This window comes from Xenopus laevis, chromosome 9_10L, assembly GCF_017654675.1.
Source record: "Xenopus laevis strain J_2021 chromosome 9_10L, Xenopus_laevis_v10.1, whole genome shotgun sequence".
In the NCBI taxonomy this organism is placed as follows: Eukaryota; Metazoa; Chordata; class Amphibia; order Anura; family Pipidae; genus Xenopus; species Xenopus laevis.
In genome coordinates, this window is record NC_054387.1 from 70,858,578 (window position 1) to 70,878,215 (window position 19,638).

A 19,638-nucleotide genomic window follows, 5' to 3' on the forward strand; every position below is an offset into this window, starting at 1 on the left:
TTGCTATCAGTTTATGGGACAATAAATAGACTCTATGTGTATATTTAGCACTCAAAATGCAGCCAATCTGCTCTATGACTGTGCAGTGTTCAGGAAATACTGAGCATTTCTTGGAGTGGAGTGATTTGGGGTAATCAATGGATTTAAAAGCAATATTTGCTAAGCGCTCCATCTATTGTTTCTGTTCCAGACCGTGGAGAACTGTGTCTGCACACTGAGAAACTTGTCTTATCGTCTGGAATTAGAAGTTCCTCAGGCTCGAATGCTGGGAATAAATGAAATGGACGGCTTCTGCAAGGAATCCCCCAGCAAAGACTCTGACTCCAGCTGTTGGGGGAAAAAGAAGAAAAAGAAAAGAAAGCCCCCGCAGGAAGACTTGGTTGGTATAGCGAGTAGAATTAGATGCTGTCAATAATATCTCCATAGTCCTATATAAAGACTTCAGCCACGCTGTTACCTGGAAACATTAGTGGCCTGCCTCTATATCTGTTGCTTTTATCAGTCTTACAAATGATGATCTTACAATAATTAGCAGTTTCATTGCTATTTTACCTTATTTAAAGTTATATTTGATGTTCATTTTGTAAATTATTCCATATGTTTACTCTTTAAATAAACTGCCAGTACCAGAGAGAGAGATTTTCTCCAGGTTATAGCTGCTTTTTGCCCAATTATCATTTTCATCAATCCAAAAGATACAACTCGAATAATGCTAATAAATAATTGTAAGTAGCAGGTATTATCTAGAAACAAGCACACATCTCTCCAGCTCCCAGTTCTACTCCTGCTCCCGCCTGTAACATCTTGTGAGAAGAAATATAATTTCAACTGAGCACAATTCCCTGGGCAGCAGCCATATTTGCTCTATATCAGCAGCAGTGTGAGGAAGCATGCAGGTCAGCCAGTATTTTGCAGAATCCAATTTCTGCAGAAAGAAGCTTTTCCCAGCTCAGGGACTAGAATATGTGTTTTTTATTTATTTAGTATTTTTAAATAAGGCAGTTTAAGCCTTTGCTCTTTTCTGTGCCCTAAAGCTCCCCATCCTGAATAGCCAGTATGCTGGGATTTGTAGTTTACAGCTGCCGGAGTAGCATGAGTCTGTCATATTATTTAAGCAAACCCATATTATTTAACCATATATTATTTATTGCTGCTAATGATTTCATCTTTGCTTTTTGGTCTGTGTGGCTTCACCTATGTTAGTTTAATAAGATTTGTAATAGACGTGTAACAATATTTGATGCCACTGAGGAGTCTTTTGACCATACAAAGGCACAAGGCCACATTATGTTGGCTAGTTTAAGTAAAGCCTGCAATATTTCATATAATATGCAGGTTACAATGATGTAAGTGACATCATCAATCTCTTTAATGACATTACTAAACATTTGTATAAAGAGTAACGTAGCCCCTTATATAATGTAAGGATATTAGATGTAACCAAAGAGTTCCATGGAACTGTAAAATGACTACTCATAAAAGAGGGGTACATTATTTTTTAATAAACACAAGTTTTGGGGAGTCATGTGACCTGAGTTACATGAGTTTATATATTTAGGATATATTTTACAGGATATTCATGGCTCTTGAGTATTGTATGAAAATAATGTGTAATTGAAATATAAGGATATTAAAAGTGATACTGGAGTTCCATGGTCCTATAAAGGCAAAATGTTGAAGATCTGAGGTGACTTTAAATATCCTTATTTTATAATGGGGGTTTAATTTTTATTACAATGCATAAGTTTCAGGGAGTCAAGTGACAAATTAAATCACTGAACACTAATTAAACTGGATTACATCACTAAGCACCATTATAAGGATATAATTTACAGGATAGTGTGTAGTTTAAAAGTTTATTCTAAGTATATCGTTTGTTCCTTGACCTTTTACATTCTCTGTTATTTTTGTTGCAGTGGGATGGAGTTGGTCCTATTCCTGGGCTTTCCCAGTCCCCCAAAGGAGTGGAAATGCTGTGGCACCCATCAGTAGTCAAGCCATATCTGACTCTTCTAGCGGAAAGCTCTAACCCTGCAACACTGGAGGGTTCTGCTGGGTCTTTACAGAATCTGTCTGCCGGGAACTGGAAGGTAAATGGCAAGATTTGATTATAATAGAGTGGTAGCATATTTATTTATTTTGCCTTTTATGTTGTTGTTCCATGCCCAGAATCCTCTGCAGTCATATTTTTTAACTTTATACTCTATACCCACTATACTATAGTAATGAATTACATACTACGGAACTAAATATTGTAGGTACATATTGTGAGACATTTCCCCTTTTGTCTTTGATGCATACAGTGCAGTGATGTTGACCATAACTGTAAATTGATGGCTGAATATGTGGGAAAATGCAGATCCCTGCTGCCCATGCTGAACACCGAAGCCTGCAGTGACAGTAACTAATTGCTGTATTTTCTCTTTAGTTTGCAGCATACATCAGAGCTGCGGTAAGGAAGGAGAAGGGACTTCCTATTCTGGTTGAACTCCTGAGAATGGATAATGATAGGGTTGTTTCTTCTGTTGCTACAGCATTAAGAAATATGGCATTAGATGTCCGCAACAAAGAGCTTATTGGTAAGTGCACCACTGTACTAATGTCTGTCTCCCCTTGCAGCATGACCAGTAGATAATCTTCCACTGAGCATAAGTATCAGGTATCTCTTGCCAATCCTGTCATTGAGGGGTTTTCCGTAGGGATGAGGGTCCTTTGCGACACATATAATAATGAGAGAGCAGGTATAATGGGTCAAGACAGAGAAAGTAACAGTATTGCAACTGGAGGTTGTACATCCGCAACAACCAAAAAACCTTGGGCGGGTCAGGTTTAACTGTACAAGTTAAAAGTTAGGGGGGGACTGATATTTATTGTGTTTAAAATTGTGTTTATAATCTAAGATTATTAGTACAACTCATCAAATGTGCTGCTTTCCTGTTGCAAATAAATAGGCTGTAACCTCAATGCAAGATACAAGAATGCCATGGTTGGGCAGGAAATTAAAGGCCACACTTTGTAGGGAATGGTATATATTCATGCCAAGTGGGAAGCCTGTACATAATCTAAGGAGACAGGGTCAAATTTGCCTACCAGAGCATCTCCAGTTGAGCCCCTGCTGATTCTTAGCATAGGACAGTGACCATCAGCCAATCTTTGGGCATCATTTGGCACAGTCTTTATCCAATTGAAGTGAGAGTGAAGCCACAGCATTAGGTTCTCGTGTGAGTCCTAGGAGACCCAGGCCGCCACTGTCAGAATTTATGGTTACACAGGGTTAATCAGGACAGGAGAGAAACTTTGTAGAGATTACAATTTGGATGTTTGGTATCAGGAAGTATAGGTAGAGCCATGACAGAAAATGTGGTACAGTTCTTTTGGAATCCCATCCATCCTCTGTTTGCCTAAAGAAAGTATTCATTAGGTCACAGAACAGGGCCCAGATGTTCAGCAATGTGCTGAAGTACTTGGAACAACAGTTTACCCAAATTAAGTAATCCATAGCAGCAAATCATATGTCTGGATTCATTATTCCAGCTGCAACAGCCCAATAAAGGTGAAGTTCTGATTGGTCCATTCCATGTTTCAAGACTGACTCAAGAAATTAAATGCAACTAATTCTTTATTCATTTTTGCTTTCATTTTCATAAATGGCAAATGGCTTTTTACCCCAGGTAAATATGCTATGCGGGACTTGGCAAACCGACTCCCTGGAGGTAATGGGCCAAACATTTTATCTGACGACACTGTGGCTGCAATCTGTTGTGCTTTGAACGAGGTATCAAGCAAGAACATGGAGAATGCTAAAGCTCTGGCTGACACAGGAGGAATTGAGAAGCTGGTGAATATCACAAAAGGAAAGGGAGACAGGCAAGTACTCCTTCAACCATGTTATTCAGCTCCCAAGCTTAGAGATTGTGTATAATGAGCCTTTATCTAAAGCAAGGGATGTTCTCCTACAGTCCTGTGATAAGCCACATGCCCTCTCTCCTCCCACAGCCTGATTAACCCTGTGCCATTAATTAGCCATTTCTAGATTTTTTTACTTGCGTGACATTCAGCACAAATGAGCAGGGCCACAGAGCTCCTTTTGGAAAACCATAAAGAGCATAGTTTATGTCACTGGCTCTTACAGGCATCCGTTCATTAATTCATGATCTGTCTTCATTAGAAAACCTCTGCCCGTTTGCTTTCCCAGCAGGACCAAGGAGACCAGGAGTAGCCGTGTTCCCTATGAAAATTGTTAAATTTATGATCAGATTATATCCAGGCACAATTCCAGTGCTTTTCTCTGTCACTGCATTTCAATTCCTTTGTAATTATCTGTGCTTGCACAGTTTTGGAAGCTTAGTTTAAATTTGCTGATTAGTTGCACTTCAACAGGGGAGATACAGTTTAGGGGAATTATCCTTGCCATTTGACATTGTGGATCACAAAAATCTTTGAAAGATCTACTCTTAAATTATTACTATACAGGTATAGGATCCCTTATCCGGAAACCCGATATCCAGAATGCTCCGAATTACGGAATGGCTGTCTCCCATAGACTCCATTTTATCCAAATAATCCAAATGTTTAAAAATGATTTCCTTTTTCTCTGTAATAACAAAACAGTACCTTGTACTTGATCCCAACTAAGATATAATTAATCCTTATTGGAAGCAAAATCAGCCTATTGGGTTTATTTAATGTTTAAATGAATTTCTAGAAGACTTAAGGCATGAAGACCCAAATTACGGAAAGATCCGTTATCTGGAAAACCCCAGGTCCCGAGCATTCTGGATAACAGGTCCCATACCTGTATTACCTAACGGGTTTATTAGGCAGACAAACAGCTCTGAATCTCTCAGTACTAAATGTTTTTGGGTCTAAATATTAATTTCATGCGTTGTCATTTTCCTCTCCTTCCTACATCCATGTGATGATAGAGTTGTATCTGTCCAGGCTGTTGATTGAAATGCATTAGCACTAATTCACTTGCCCTTTCTTTACTCACTATAGATCTTCACTGAAAGTGGTTAAAGCTGCCGCCCAAGTCCTAAACACATTATGGCAATATCGAGACCTTCGTAGCATTTATAAGAAGGTAAGATTGGGACTGAGTCATAGCTAACAGAAGAGTGCTACAAGCTTTATGTTCTGGTATACATCCCCTCAGAGATTCGTAGCCATGTCACAACATGGACACTTCTTTTGCATTGGAGCCAAAATACACTATATACCCAGAATAGGAATCCCGCAGCCTTTGGCTGACAAGTGTGATGCTGATAGCTGTTGATCAGCAGCATGTGGAGGAGTTTCACAATTGATACCCTTATACAGGCAGTCAGATGTTAGTTGAAGTATTCCCTTATGGTCATTGTGTAACCACCTTAAAGGGAATGTAAAGGCAAAAAAATAAAATCACATTTCTACTTTCTTTAATGAAAAAGAAATTTATTTCCAATATACTTTGATTTAAAAATGTCTACCGTTTTTATAATAAACCTGACTGAATACAGTGAAATTCCTCCCTTCATTAACTTGCTCTGACTGCTGTGGATAGGAAACGGTCCCTAACTGCTCTTCAGGGAAAGGATCATTCTTTCAAACAGCAGGGGGAGCCCCCCAACTTACTTCACCAGAACTTGAGCAGATTTGTTTGTTTCCCTGCAGAGCAGCCGGCGACCATGTAGAGATTCAAATCTGCAGCAGTCAGAGCAAGTAAACTAAGAGGGAAATTCACTGCATACAGTCAGGTTTCTTATAAAAATGGTGCAGATTTATTATTGGGGATAAGTTTATTTTTCAGTTAATAAAGTAAAAATGGGATTTTATTTTTACCTTTACATACTATGTTTCCAACTCCAGCTGCAGGGACAAAGATCATGGAGCCAGATTTAAACAGATAAACTGGGATTCTATTTGGAGGATTATTTTGCTGTAGCTACTGGTTCTGGAGATTTGGAGAAAGTTTGTATTAAACAATGCAAAAACGATAAAATCCACATTAGATTACATGACAACACAGGACCCAGTGCAGTCTGTATATTCTGATTATTAATCAGCCTTGCTGTATTCGCTTCTGGCATATAGTATTTGACTTGTGCTTTTTTGATAATTTATGATGATCCCTAAGCCGCAGCCCACACTGAGCATGTGCATGTCTTGGTCTTGCAAAGATGTATAACAAAGTTACAAGATGGTGACCCCCAGTGGCCAACTTTGAAAGCATAAATTATTTGTTTTTGTTTTTATTTAAAGCTTTTATTTGTTTTCAATTGCATACAGTCATAGAAAAGAATATTGTCAGCAAGTGGGACAAGAAATTAGCTTGTTAGATGTAACATACACAACTGTGTTCTGATTACATCATCATTCAGTGTTATGACATATTGTATACACAGTATTATCCATCTATGATAGTGTGAGTTTCTTCTTGTCCCAATATTTCTGGGTCATTAAGAAAATGAAAGATGTGACAGGGAAATAAGAAAGAGAGAAAAAGAAATGAAAAAGTAAATAATTAAAGGGTTTCAGGTTTTAGCTAAAAGAAAAGGGGGTTGAAAGATTTTGTATTTAACAAGTGGTACCTCTAGTCTGTAGGTTATCCAGATGCTGGACCCACGGATGCCACTCCAGCCCCCCCTCGTAGCTCCTATCTTGAAGCCTGTTTCTGATAGATTCCATTGCTCTGATACAGTTTACTTTTGACATTAATGCTTGTCGTCCCGGGATATACATCATTTGTTTAATTAGGCTTCTGGTGCAGTAAGTTCATGTTTGTTTAGTATACAAAATACAGATTTTTATCATTATTCTATTTTAGACTTTAGTTTCCCTTTAATGCACTGACATACACATTCTGACAGAGTACCTTTAGTATGTAACCTGTAGCCAGCTGCAAGTATAACAATTGCTGTTCACCATCTGAAGTTGGAGAGTATCCAGTCATTACAGAGCTTGCAGAGTGGGGAGGGAAAGTGGCTACAGTGGTTTAGGCATTATATCTGGCATGCAGATGTTAATACACTATGTATGTTTTCTTTTGTAGGACGGCTGGAATCAGTCTCATTTTATCACTCCAGTATCAACACTAGAGCGTGAGCGCTTCAAGTCTCACCCTTCCTTATCCACCACCAATCAGCAGATGTCACCCATGATCCAGTCAGGTCAGTGTTCCCCCTCAGCAGGGCCAGGTATATAGGCACAAGCCAAAGATCCTCCCCCCGCCCCAAAAAGAACTAATCTGTCATAGAAGATACAGAACTGTACAGAAGTACAGTTTATTTATTTTGGAATTTTACAACCTTATATGATTCTGGCTGTGTTAGCATCTGCTTTTTGCCATGAAAGTGCTTGGCAGGGAGTTTGACATCAAGCAGAACAAGCCATGTTTAGCTATGTAGTTTACATTTACATAGTTTATCTATGAGCAACAGAGCTATGGGTTTTTTTCTCTCCCATTTTCTTAAACTTCTTCATATTTTCTATATGTATTCAGCAAGGAGAGGATAAACCTCCTGGCTATGGCAATAAGCAGTACCATGAATAAGCTGTCAGTCTCCTAGAATGAGAAGGTGACTCTCCCAGCAACAGCATCCAAAATAAAATGGATTCCAGGGGAAGCTTTACAACCTCACACAAGTCTCCATTTATATTATGGTTTGGGACTGTACCCTTTATGTGCTGCAGGTGTAAATGTAAATAATGATACATTGGGGGGTCTGTTTATCATGCTGTGTAAAAAGTGGTGTGAAGCTTTACCAGTGAAAAGATCAGATCTTTACTTTTGTTTTCAAACTGTTGAAATCTAATTTCTGTTTGGTTGCTATGGGCAACATCACCGATAATGCTTCACTCCACTTTTTCACAGCATGATAAATAGGCCCCATAGTGTGAACGTTTTCCCTTCCCAATTCCTGTATAATAACTTTCATCATTCTTTTATTCTGATACAGTGGGCAGCACCTCCTCTTCACCAGCACTGTTAGGAATACGGGAACCTCACTCTGGTTATGAGAGAACACAACCCTCTATGCAATACTATAACAGCCAGGGAGACCCCATCTCTAACAAGGAAATGTACACTGGTATGTGAAAACTTCTCCTTCACATGTAAGAACTGTAGCCATGAGGTTCAGTATGGTTAGTAGGGTTTGAAGTTCTATACAGGCAGTGTAGTTAGTTTTAGACAGATCTCCATCTGTTTGTCAAACAGCAGGGGGAGCCCCCCAACTTACTTCACCAGAACTTGAGCAGATTTGTTTGTTTCCCTGCAGAGCAGGTTATTCGAAAAACAGAAATTCAGCTGTAAGTGTAGAGGGCATTATTGCAGCAGGCCAAACCAGATCCAGAAGTACTTGTAACGATAGAAAGTGAACATCTTTCCGCCCCATATTGCCTAATTTTTCCTGTACAGAAAGCTAGAATCCTAGGACTGGAAGGAAGTAGACTGAACTTTACATTAGATGCCAAGAAAAACTTCCAATATCATTTGAAAAAACTTAATATAAAATTCTGTAGCTCTTAACAATTTAATCAGTGCATATTGTATTTCCGATACAAACATTATGGCCCTTTAAAGGAATGTGATTGCCCGTAGTGTAATGCACAGCATTCCATCTCTGCATATTGAGACTTCTTTTCTGGTTTGGCTGATCTTAACCTAGACGTTCCCCACACAGTAATAATAGCATCCTCTACTGGTGGTAAGCATGAAAACATTCCTAGTAAATGCAGTAACTCTTATTTGCTAGTATCACTCTGCATTAAAACCCACACAAAACACTCAATTTTAAACGAAGCATCAGAATGAGAAGGTGACTCTCCTAGAAGCATCCACAATAAAATGTGAAAAAAAAATAGATTCTTGATTGTGTTCTTTCAACTGACTTTAAAATAAAAGCTAACATCCACTTTCATCCCCAGCACAGTCACTTATAGGACATGATAGGGTTAGTAGAAGGATATGCTGCCCATGTTACTCAGCTCAATCTGGAGGTGACAATGTCCAAGGAGATCCCTATATAGTAACAGCTAGTAGTCTGATTGGCTGTAACAGCAAAGAATTACTGGCACCATATAATAAGCATTGTAAGTAAAACTATGAATTGGGCGTATATTTTTTTGATGTAAGAACCATAGGGAACCACAAAGATGTCATAGACTTATTATGGGGAGGCAGCCGCAGAGAGACTGGCAACCCTTTGTACTTTAGTGTTAAGGGAGTGATTAATGGCACCTCTTTATTCCTGTACTGTACTCAGAAAGTGATTCAGGCCATGAACACCTTTGAAAGGTAAATGATGTGCCTGCAAAATAAGCCGGTCACTTTTTCAGGGTCCAGCAAAGCATCTCCGATCTACATCGGCTCCTATTCATCACCAGCACGAGAGCAGAACAGGCGGCAGCAGGTGAGATCATATTGTTTGGTTTAAATCCAGTGTAAGTTTAGCCAGAAGTCATCTTGTTAGGGCCCCAAACATTCTAGAAGGTGAGCTGCTTCACAAGCACAAAGGGGAAGGACGCCCACTGAAACCCCCCTCCCCATCAACTGCTGGGTCAGCTGTGCCTATTATTACACTCCTGCCAATGAATTCAAGGACCAATAACGTTAAGTATAGAGAAAATCCTTCATGTCCAAATATACACCTCAAACATTTAGCCTTTGTAACTTTTCATTTCTTGAGAATATAAGCTCTAATTTTTATAAAATATTGTTATTTTTAAGTTGTGAAAATGTATATATAATATTAGCTCTTTCAATTATTGGTTGTCGTTTGTGACATCAAAGACTAACCAAAAGGGAGCCTGAACAGCTTGTTTGCCTAACCACAGTAAGCCATTGCAAGCAATTCAATGATTGCTTTCATTATTATACAACCGTCACATCTAACTGCTGATTGGTTGCTGTGAGTTAGTTGTCCAGGAGAGACTGTGCTCCTTACTACGTATCCCAACTGTATACAGATATTTGGGAATAGCTATAGATCTGTGAGAAGGAAATGTGCAAAGCATGAGTCTAATGTTTGTCTAACGTTTGTTATTAGCATCACCAGCTGTACTATAGTCATGAAGACTCAAATAGGAAAAACTATGATGCATACCGATTGTATTTGCAGTCTCCACACAGCTACGAAGACCCATATTTTGACGAGCGTGTCCACTACACGACGGCTGCGGATCAGAATGCGCAATATGGACTCAAATCGACCACAAACTATGTAGACTTTTACTCCACTAGAAGACCTTCCTATAGATCAGAACAGTACCCAGGGTCGCCGGACTCGTGGGTGTAGGACCACTAAGGAGGCGTTTCCATGAACTAAATACTAATAATCATGCTTGATCTGATTTTTTGAATGGCCTTATTTGCTGGGTTTTTTTTTTTTGTTTGTTTTTTCGGTGGTGGAAACTGAAAGTGAAATTCAGAGAAGGATGACGGAAGAGGATATATTTTCTTACTAATTCAGAGGGCTTATCATGAATGAGAGAATCAAACTGATGATGGATATCTATTTTTTTGCTCTGTTTAGATTGTAGCTCTTAATACTTCTAGCTCTGTAGTTTGGTGATGGTGCAAGCTATGTGATAAAAGGTATGCGGCGGAGAGACGTGATTTGTAGGGGGAAAAGTGTAGGTCAATCTTTTAGGTTGTTTTTTTTTTTTTATTATAAATGTGAATAAAAGTCTTGTTGAGAAGTTTGTACAGAAGGAGATGGTTGAAATGAATGCTTTCTTTCTTCCCTTGCTCAGTGTCCGGATTGTATGCTATTCTGTCTTGTAAATTAAACTCCCCTTTGTAAATACAGTATTGCCATAACGGTTGGAAGTGCCATCATTTGTATTGCTGTGTCATTTTGAATCATTGGAAAAGCCGAAATATGAGATATATATCAAAGCTAAATAAGGAATAACATTTTGAAATAGTGTAACTTCAAAAGGTATAAAACAGGGGTGGCAGATTCTCGACATTGCAGATAAGCGAGCTTTGATTTCTGCCGCCTGCAGTGCCGGGAGTTTGCCGTCTCCAGTATTACTTAATCTAGACTTTTTTTTCCATTCCCTGCCTCTTTCATACGTCTCACTGCCATTTTCTATGCACACAAAACTACGAAAATAAATGTGGGAAATCCACAGAAAGTTGGTTATTGTGTGTGTTTGTCCGCATTGGTTTTATTCTAGAACTGTGATTTGCTGTGTATCATTGACCAAATGGCGCTCTTCATTCTGTAACGTGCTGCTGAGTATAATCGTGACCCTGGGTGAGACTGTATTGTTGTGGCATGTGCCTGCAATGTGACCTGGCCTTCCTTGCACAAAAAAATAATTGGGTTTAAGGTAAATGTTTGACAACAGACAGATGCCCATTTGGGAAAATGATGCAGCTCTATAATGCACTTTTTATACATGAATAGAGTAGGCAGTATGAATGCTATATGGTCAAAAGTATGTGGTCACCTTCCTGTCCAACATCTCTTTCCAAAGCCAAGAGAATTAATATGAATTTGCTCCTCTCTTTGTTGCTAAAACAGCAGTTCCCTGTACTCATCTGGGAAGGTTTTCACTAGATGTTGGAATATTGTTGGTGGAAATTGCTTCTATTCTTGGGCACTGATGTTGGGCATAGAGGACTGGCTCACATTGGAATTTCAATTCATCCCACAAGAGTTCACTTGGGTTGAGGTCAAGGCCCAGTTCCGGCCAGTCAAGTTCACCTCTCCCATCTCTGCAATCCTATTCTGTATAGACCTGATTTTGTGCCTTGGGGCATTATTGTGCGGAAATAGGAAAGGAAGTTATGGAACTGCTGCCATAAACATGAAAGTATGGAATTATCAAGAACAGTGCAATTATTAAAATGATATTAGTCTGGATACACTTCCCATTAGCCATGCAGCATGTAGATTCTTTGTGGTCCTGTAATTTAAGGGACTATGGTGGCACAGGATACCCATACCACAATAGTCACTGGTATGTTGCAGGGAAAAACTATTGTCCAGTTCTCTGAGCACTGTTAGAGGAAGCACCGTCACTCTTTTAAACGTGATTGGGTAAAAAATCTACCCACTGCACAGGTCCATAATAATCTGTTCAAATGTGGTGATGTTTGGAAATTGGAAAGAACATCATATGTACTCAGTGAGTAGCAACATGTCCTGCCATGCAGAAGGCAAGGTGAGTGGTACAATGATTCATTACAGAATTACCCTGCCCAGACATAGCAAACATGAGCACACATGGAAGGTGAGTGGTACATACATTACGTGTCACAGCAGATTATAACGTTTCACTCATGAGCCCAGCTCAGAATACTGACATGTGTGCTACTGTGAATATCTCAATTTAATGGGGGCAGTAGTAACCCAGGGCAATCAGGGGGTTAACATATAAAATGCATGCACTGTCATTCCCTGCCTAGAAGAAAGGAGATAAACGCATCTACAATAGAAAATAGATATAGGTTCTGTGAGCGTAGCTCACTCAACTGATGAATGGCATGCCTCTGGCCATGTAACTGCTAATATTGTGGAATTATGTCTTTAGAACCTGCCTGAAACACATGAAAACCCCCAATTGAGACAATAAAAGTGTAATGATTGTGCTGCTGGTCTGTTCTATCAAATAATATTCTTTGTCAGCAATGCTTCTGCCACGAGCAAGGTTAGAGCTTTGCTCAAGGCAGCATTTTACCAGCAGCAGGAAAGACATTTAAGCGAAGATGTTCTTATTAGACACTGTCTAAAGGTAGAAGGATCCTGTTGCTGAGAAGGAAGCTGCCAAAACGGTCCTAGGGGTGGAGTCTGACATTCTGAAGCAGGAAAAGTTCCTATTGCTGAGGAGAAACTGAGGTGAGTGGCAGGCCCAGATTTAAAAGCAGGTGCCCCATGGCCAGCCAGTCCCCTTACCCCACACCTCTGCTTCACGTCTGCCCAAAAATCATGCTGCCCATGGCCCAGGCCTTCCCACTACTGATCCAGACCTCTGGGTAGTGTGATGGGAATTGGGGCTTGAGAAACAAAGCAGAGCTGTTGTGAAGCACTTACTCTAGGAGTGAAAATGCAGAGAGCTTTAGTCAGGTGGCAGAGGGCATACCCACAATGGGAGGGGGAGGCCCCGTGAAACACTGGATAATGGTGGCTAGCCCAGCAAGCAGCAGCATCCCTTGTGACTGCCACAGCCTTGTCATCACCCTCCATCTTGTTTATCACCTGCAGCTGACTGCTGCTTCCCCCGTACCTTTTGGCTTCATTTTCTGCTATAAACTACTGAACTACCTGTGACCAGAAATCGAGTCCAGTAACAGCTGATCTTATTAATCCGCACACTGCAGTTGGGGATGGACTGTTTTTCTGAACTAGACGCTTTCTCCGTGCATCCTTACTGCAAATTAATAGTTTATTACCAGTATATTAATATTTTGATAGGATGCAAGTGTAACCTTGAGAGCTACAACTGATACAGGTATGAGATCTGTTATCTGGAAACTCTTTACTCCGAAAGATCCAAATTAGGGGAAGGCAATCGCCATACACTCCTTTTTAATGAATTATTCATATTTGTTAAAAATGATTAAATTTTTCACTATAATAATGAAATAGTACCTTGTACTTGATCCCTAACTAAGATATAATTAATCCTTATTGGAGTCAAAACCATCCTCCAACCATTCTGGATTAATACAGGTCCCAGACCTGTTTTAATATTTTTACATACAAGGTTCATTGTTAATCACATCATTCAATGTGTTTATTTTGTTATACAAAGATTAAGTTACACTATTCTCCTTGCGGTAAAGCTTGTATAAGATTTTTGGCAAATGTGAATGTGTAGTATTATTGTGCCATTGTCTTTCTCTAAGTCAGCACTGTTAAAGAATAATCTATATGTTTAGGACACAAATCTCTCACGTCCGTCCCATCACCTAAAGTAGCCAGTTCAGTGCTCTGTATAAATGTGTCCTGTGATGGTGTTTCTATGATCTTTAGGCCAAGTCTAGAGAACAATAAAAGACACAGCAAACTGTTGCTATATACAGCAGGACCCCTTTTGTTATGTACCCTGCTTTTACAGTTTCCTGGAATTGACGCCATTTTTACACAGCCCAATACAGACAAGCAACCTCCCTTCTCCCTTAATATTTACAAATTTATTTTTTTTTTGCTTTGGAGCCTTCCTCCGGGAAAAATAAAATTGGGTTCCACTACAATTGTCAAATTTATTTCAAGAGTACCTATTGGGTTAATACAATTTTGAGAAACAAATACTATTTATTTTTTTTAATGTTGCCCACACAACAACTGATGTCAGAGGCTGTTTCTTCACATGTATGTGATCAATTAGAAAGCCTCCTGGCTTGCTCAATACACACACGCACACACACAAGCAACAACACTGTCAGTTATCACAAGATAGAGTAGTGCAGAATTTCATGAATATCCTTCACTCACCATCATTGTCTATACATACAATAACTACTACATTGTGCACTCTTAACAAGCCAAAGCCTTTTTATCATTTTATGGGTTTTAGTATATTTATATTTTATAATTTAGTTCTATATAATTTCACAAAATATTTTTTTAAACAATGGAATGGTAGTTTCTGTATATCTTCATATTGTATCACAATCATGAAAATTCACATGGCAGCAGCTTTATTTAGCACCACTAGATGGAGCCATTGACATATTGCACAACATTGACTCACTATCTGCAAGGGTAAGATACAAAAAATAGCCACACAGTACTTGCCATTATACAGGGAGGTTGCTTATAACAAGGGGATTCAGAATCCTTATTAATAGGTTCAATCCAAATTCAATATGCGAGTAACCACTATGCTTACAACTCTCCAGTTAAACAACCAATCAAATCCATTTTTTTTAAAAGTGCTGACTTTACAAATTATATATATATAGTCCCATGCGTGGTACACGCCAAATGAAGTAATTTTCACATGCCTAGGTGCTGTCTCCAGCTTCATACATAGAGATTACTTCTTACTTTTGAAACAATTGAGCAGAAGAAGTATGGAAGGCATAAAAGGCATTGTGGGAACAGGAGTCTTTGGCATCAACATAGTTTCCTCGAGTCACAGCCGCTGTATAGAAATAAGAACAGAATACTTAATACAAATCTATATAGTCCTTTCAGATTGGCTCTACAGGAGCCCCTTTCACCTCCTTGTCCATGAACATCTGATCCTCTCTGTGCCCTCATGACCTTCTGTGCTCTCTCCCCTCAATGTTGTGTAGTGCTTATTCTGTCTGTGCCCCCTTTTCCCACCTAAGTTAAAGGAGAAGGAAAGTCGTTTACCACTTGGGGGTGGTAAAGTGAAGTGAATTTATTTACTTACCTGAAACTTCGGGCCAGTGCAGTTTTCTGCTGATAGGGGCACCGGCCCGGGTAAGTATGCGCTCCTCTTCCGGCTACTTCTTTCTTCAAATTTCCCTGGGTAGATGCATACGCATTAGAATGAAAAAGCCATCTTTTCAGTTAAAGTTTGGCTTGTCACTCTAATGCGCATGTGCAGCCACGTCAGGAAAAAAGAAGATGGAAGAGGAGCGCTTCATAGTGGTCACTGGAATAACCCCAGGCCGGTGCAGTTTTCTGCTGATAGGAGCACCAGCCTGGGGTTTTAGGTAAGTAACTACATTCACTTGGAGGTGCCTAACATTTGCCACCCCCAAGTGGTAAACGACTTTCCCTCTCATTTAAGGTGCAGTACACTGCCCAGCTTCGATGCCAACTCCCCATATACCAAGAAATCACATTCTCCCTGACAGAAGTCAGAGGGCTCAGTCTATGGGTAACTGATGGAGAATTAAAAACATTATGGGGCATATTTATGAAAGAGTGAAGTTAATAGTGAAGTTCCGCCACTAGAGTGAAATTCCGCCACTTCCCATTCATTTCTATGAGGTTTTTAAAGGCGTATTTATCAAAGGGTGAAATTTCACTTTCACCCATTTTTAAATACGCCTTTCAAAATCCCATAGAAATGAATGGAGAGCTGCGGAATTTCACTCTAGTGGCGGAACTTAACTCTTTGATAAATTTACCCCTATTAGTGGTCCATAAGTAAACAAAATAACTTAACCACACTGAATGACGCCCAGGTGCACCACCCTGAACCCTCAGTTAAGGGAGTGGATCCAACCGTATAGATGTAGATCAGGCACTTAAAGAGCAGTCTTTCAAACCAGGCATGTAAAGAAAAATATTTAAATACACACAGAGGTAAATAAATGCATATCTACTTGATTTTACACGTCTGGTTTGGAAGGCTGCCCTTTGACTGCCTGCTCTGCACAATCGATGGAGGCCGTTCATGCACATCATCATCATTTATAATGCCAGCAACTCGCATAGCACTTTACATTAATCTATAATAAACAAAGGTTTTATAGTCATTTAACTAACGGGTTACAGAATAAAAATGGGATCAGTAAAATAAACCACCAAAACACATGTAGTGTGTGCCCTCTCTATGAGAAAGCAAGAGACACCAAATTTAAGCAACCATTGCAGAATGCTTATTTCCTACAAACCGACAGACGGGGCACACTTTTATCCAACCAGAGCACACCTCATGCCCGCCAATAAAGCACAAGTTCTCCCTGATAGGAGCCAGAAGGCATGGCCGGTGGGAAACCAAAGCAGATTTCAAGCCTCTCACCAACAGCTGGCAGAGTCTGGACTTGGATGCTCACCTTCTGTAGAATACCCGACAGGTCATAGGCAGATATTTAAAGGAGCACAATATCCCTTTGTTCAACTTGAGTGCAATCAATAAGGATTGTACTGAACATAGGGCCTGCCTGGAAAATCTTTGATTTTTATTATTTCTTGAGCTAAACAGATAGATTGAAACTACTCCAAGAAACAGAGATTGTTTTGTGATTATGTTGGATTCAGTAGAAGCCCTATTCATTGCACTCATGCTGATCAAGAGGATACACTGCTGCTGCGTTAAGTCCAGGACCAGAATGGAAAATTCCATGTCCACTGGTCATTTGGGGAACACTACTCAGTAATTGTGCTGTTCATATATCCAGAGAAATAATAAAACAGGTATTACTGAATCAGAGACATAAACCTTCTGGAGGCTCCCAGCACCTTGCAGTTCCCTCTCACATTCCATAGACAGAGGGTACCTGTGCCACCCATCCACCATTACCTATGGATGAAGAGCTGCATTCAGTTCTTTGAGAAGCATTCTAGGAGCCCAAAGGGCACTGAGGCCACATGCAAAGTGTAGTTAATACTTTGCTCAATCTCTAGTAAATTATGCAGAGAGAATTCTCTTACACTATAAAAAGGTAATTTGATGTTAAAATATGAAGCAATATCAAACATAGTGAGGGGTAGCATTTAAACATCTGACCTTAGCAGTATTTACGATATTTCTGACCAGGGTACATTAGTACCTCTAGCTGCCCAGGGTCCAATATTTCATTGATTAAATGCACTGTATTAATATTAGAATTACATAAAAACACATAAAGGCTAACCCTTAGTTTGCGCCCTGGGTTAAATGGAGGTAATTTGCAGGGACACATTCCATCACTACTCTCCTCACTATCCCAATTGTCACAGCGCTTGTGCACGCACATGTATGCATATGTGGGAGGTGATCACTGAATACTCCTTGACTTGGGTGCTATGTTGACTTGGCCCAACTGATAATTGTGACTGTGATGTGCCTGTCAGTCAAAACACACAAGTGCACATGTTAATGAATATATATTGGACTGAAAATGTTCAGAGTCAGGTTAGTGTAATCTCTGGTGCTCTATGTCAAAATTACATCTAGAAAGTATGGCGTTTCAGGTTATTCTAGTGTCAATAGGCCGGATTTAACTTAAAACCAACAAAGTTTGTTTAACAGTTGCATAAGCCCCCTTGTTCTATGTTATGCTTTTAATCATATGTGATGCTTCTTTTGTTAGAGGAACCATTGATTTAAGCAATAGACCTTTAGTTTGGACAAACCTTTCCCAGTAGGCAAGGGGACCACTCAGCTTCTCTGCATGGCTTTTCTACTTGAGAGCAATGAAACAATGTTGCCGCAGCGCCACTGCGGCAACATTGCTATGGACCCACCAGCGAGGGCAGGGTGTGAGGTGCCAGGCAGTTTGAACTCAAGGGACAATGGGAGCCTGTATCCAGTGACATGAGGACTCCCCTGCTGTGTGATTTCAGGCAACTGTGCTGTGCAGTGGGATCACTGGGGTGCAAGTGTGGCTATGCCTACAAAGTGCTCTGCTAATATAAAACAAAGATTAAAGTACAACTTCTCTTCTGTTGGTGTATGAAAAACTGTGGGTGCTTAGAGCTTGGGGGCTGAACCAGATGCTCCATGAATTTAATGAACTTCTGGATTGAATGTTTTATATTCCCCTTATTTAGAAATCCCCAGATTATGTAGATCTGACTTGTAAACCTTAGGGGGGAACAATTTGATTGTAGGAAAATGTGGAAGGCGTGGCCCTTGCCAGTTCCTGCTAATGACCTGCCCTATATTTGACATAAGAGGTGATTGGATTTCATTATAAAAAGTGAGAAGACAGCCCTATGCACAACATATGTCATTGTTTGCCCTAAACTGGTAGATGTTCAGGCTGTGCAACTAGTAATCCATTTCTATGAACCCACTGACAGTGTCACAGGGATGACCCAATAGATAGCCAAAATTTACCCGGGGCTGGTGCATTCTTTTTAATAGAAGAGAGTTGGGGTAAAACGTAAGAGATTTTATTCATTAGGGGTCGCCTACTGGCATCCCCCCTGCACAGAGAACTTTACTTTAAAAAATAATACATTTACTGTCAGCAAAGTAAAGTTACAGAACTGCACCTCCCCCCCCCAAAGAATCTCTGGGGGACTCAACCAGTAGTCTCAGGAAGATGCACTCCGTTCCATTCCACTCATTATTTTGCAGCGGATGGGGAGGTTAGAGCAACGGAAGGGGTTGAAGATGAAGTACCATACAACAGACCTCCTGTCCCTCATGCAGTATTGCCCCTCACCACAATATGTCAGTTGCTTTGTTAGAAGATCAATGGTCAGTTTAGTTAATACCCTGGTACATGGTGCCCACAGACAGGACAGGTGACACAGACCAACTGCAATTTTTTGTTCAGTCAAAAAATATACAATAAACAAAGAGGAAAAACAGGTAGAAAGTAAAATGTGCCAACCTCAATAACTGGGCATCATCGCCTTTGTACGTAGCCAACATTACACACATAAATAGAGATGGAAAAAAATGCAAAAGTGTAAAGAAAATGAAGTGTTTTGTATTACACACTTACAAGTCAGGTCAGATTACTGTGAGGAAACATATGCACAATATAGAACACATCCTGCTACTGCACATGAAAAAAAAAATAAGGCCAACCCAGGGGCCCCAGTGAGGGGGTTTGTAACAGTTTGTGACTGTGAAACAGAACCGCAATCCACCTTGGTCCCAACTCTCACCAGAGCCAAAGGCTATACTGGCTGTTTCATGTGCTGGGGAGATCTGCAGATCTGAATTTGTGCTGTTTCTACAAGAGAATAACAGGAAGAAAACAAAGGGGAAATCCTCCTGCCCCCCCTCCCTTTCCTGTATAAAAGCTGCACTGGGAGAAGAAGGTGGTAAACAAGTGAGAGC

At 40.0% G+C, this 19,638-nt stretch overlaps 1 protein-coding gene across 6 annotated transcripts in view; it reads left to right on the top strand.

The window, feature by feature from the left end:
* pkp4.L (plakophilin 4 L homeolog) overlaps positions 1–11,125 on the top strand; it is a 179,975-nt gene extending 168,850 nt beyond the window's left edge. For 4 of the 6 annotated variants that reach the window (XM_018235795.2, XM_018235796.2, XM_018235792.2 and 1 more), the window contains 9 exons: positions 191–379; positions 1,917–2,090; positions 2,429–2,579; positions 3,672–3,867; positions 4,999–5,083; positions 7,031–7,148; positions 7,938–8,069; positions 9,319–9,392; positions 10,029–11,125. In XM_018235795.2, the coding sequence (XP_018091284.1) occupies positions 191–379; positions 1,917–2,090; positions 2,429–2,579; positions 3,672–3,867; positions 4,999–5,083; positions 7,031–7,148; positions 7,938–8,069; positions 9,319–9,392; positions 10,029–10,277 (1,368 nt within the window). In that variant the 3' untranslated portion in view covers positions 10,278–11,125. The remainder of the gene's footprint in view (positions 1–190; positions 380–1,916; positions 2,091–2,428; positions 2,580–3,671; positions 3,868–4,998; positions 5,084–7,030; positions 7,149–7,937; positions 8,070–9,318; positions 9,393–10,028) is intronic. The other 2 variants (XM_018235794.2, XM_018235797.2) reach the window with 1 other exon arrangement.
* The last annotated feature ends 8,513 nt before the right edge of the window (positions 11,126–19,638 follow it).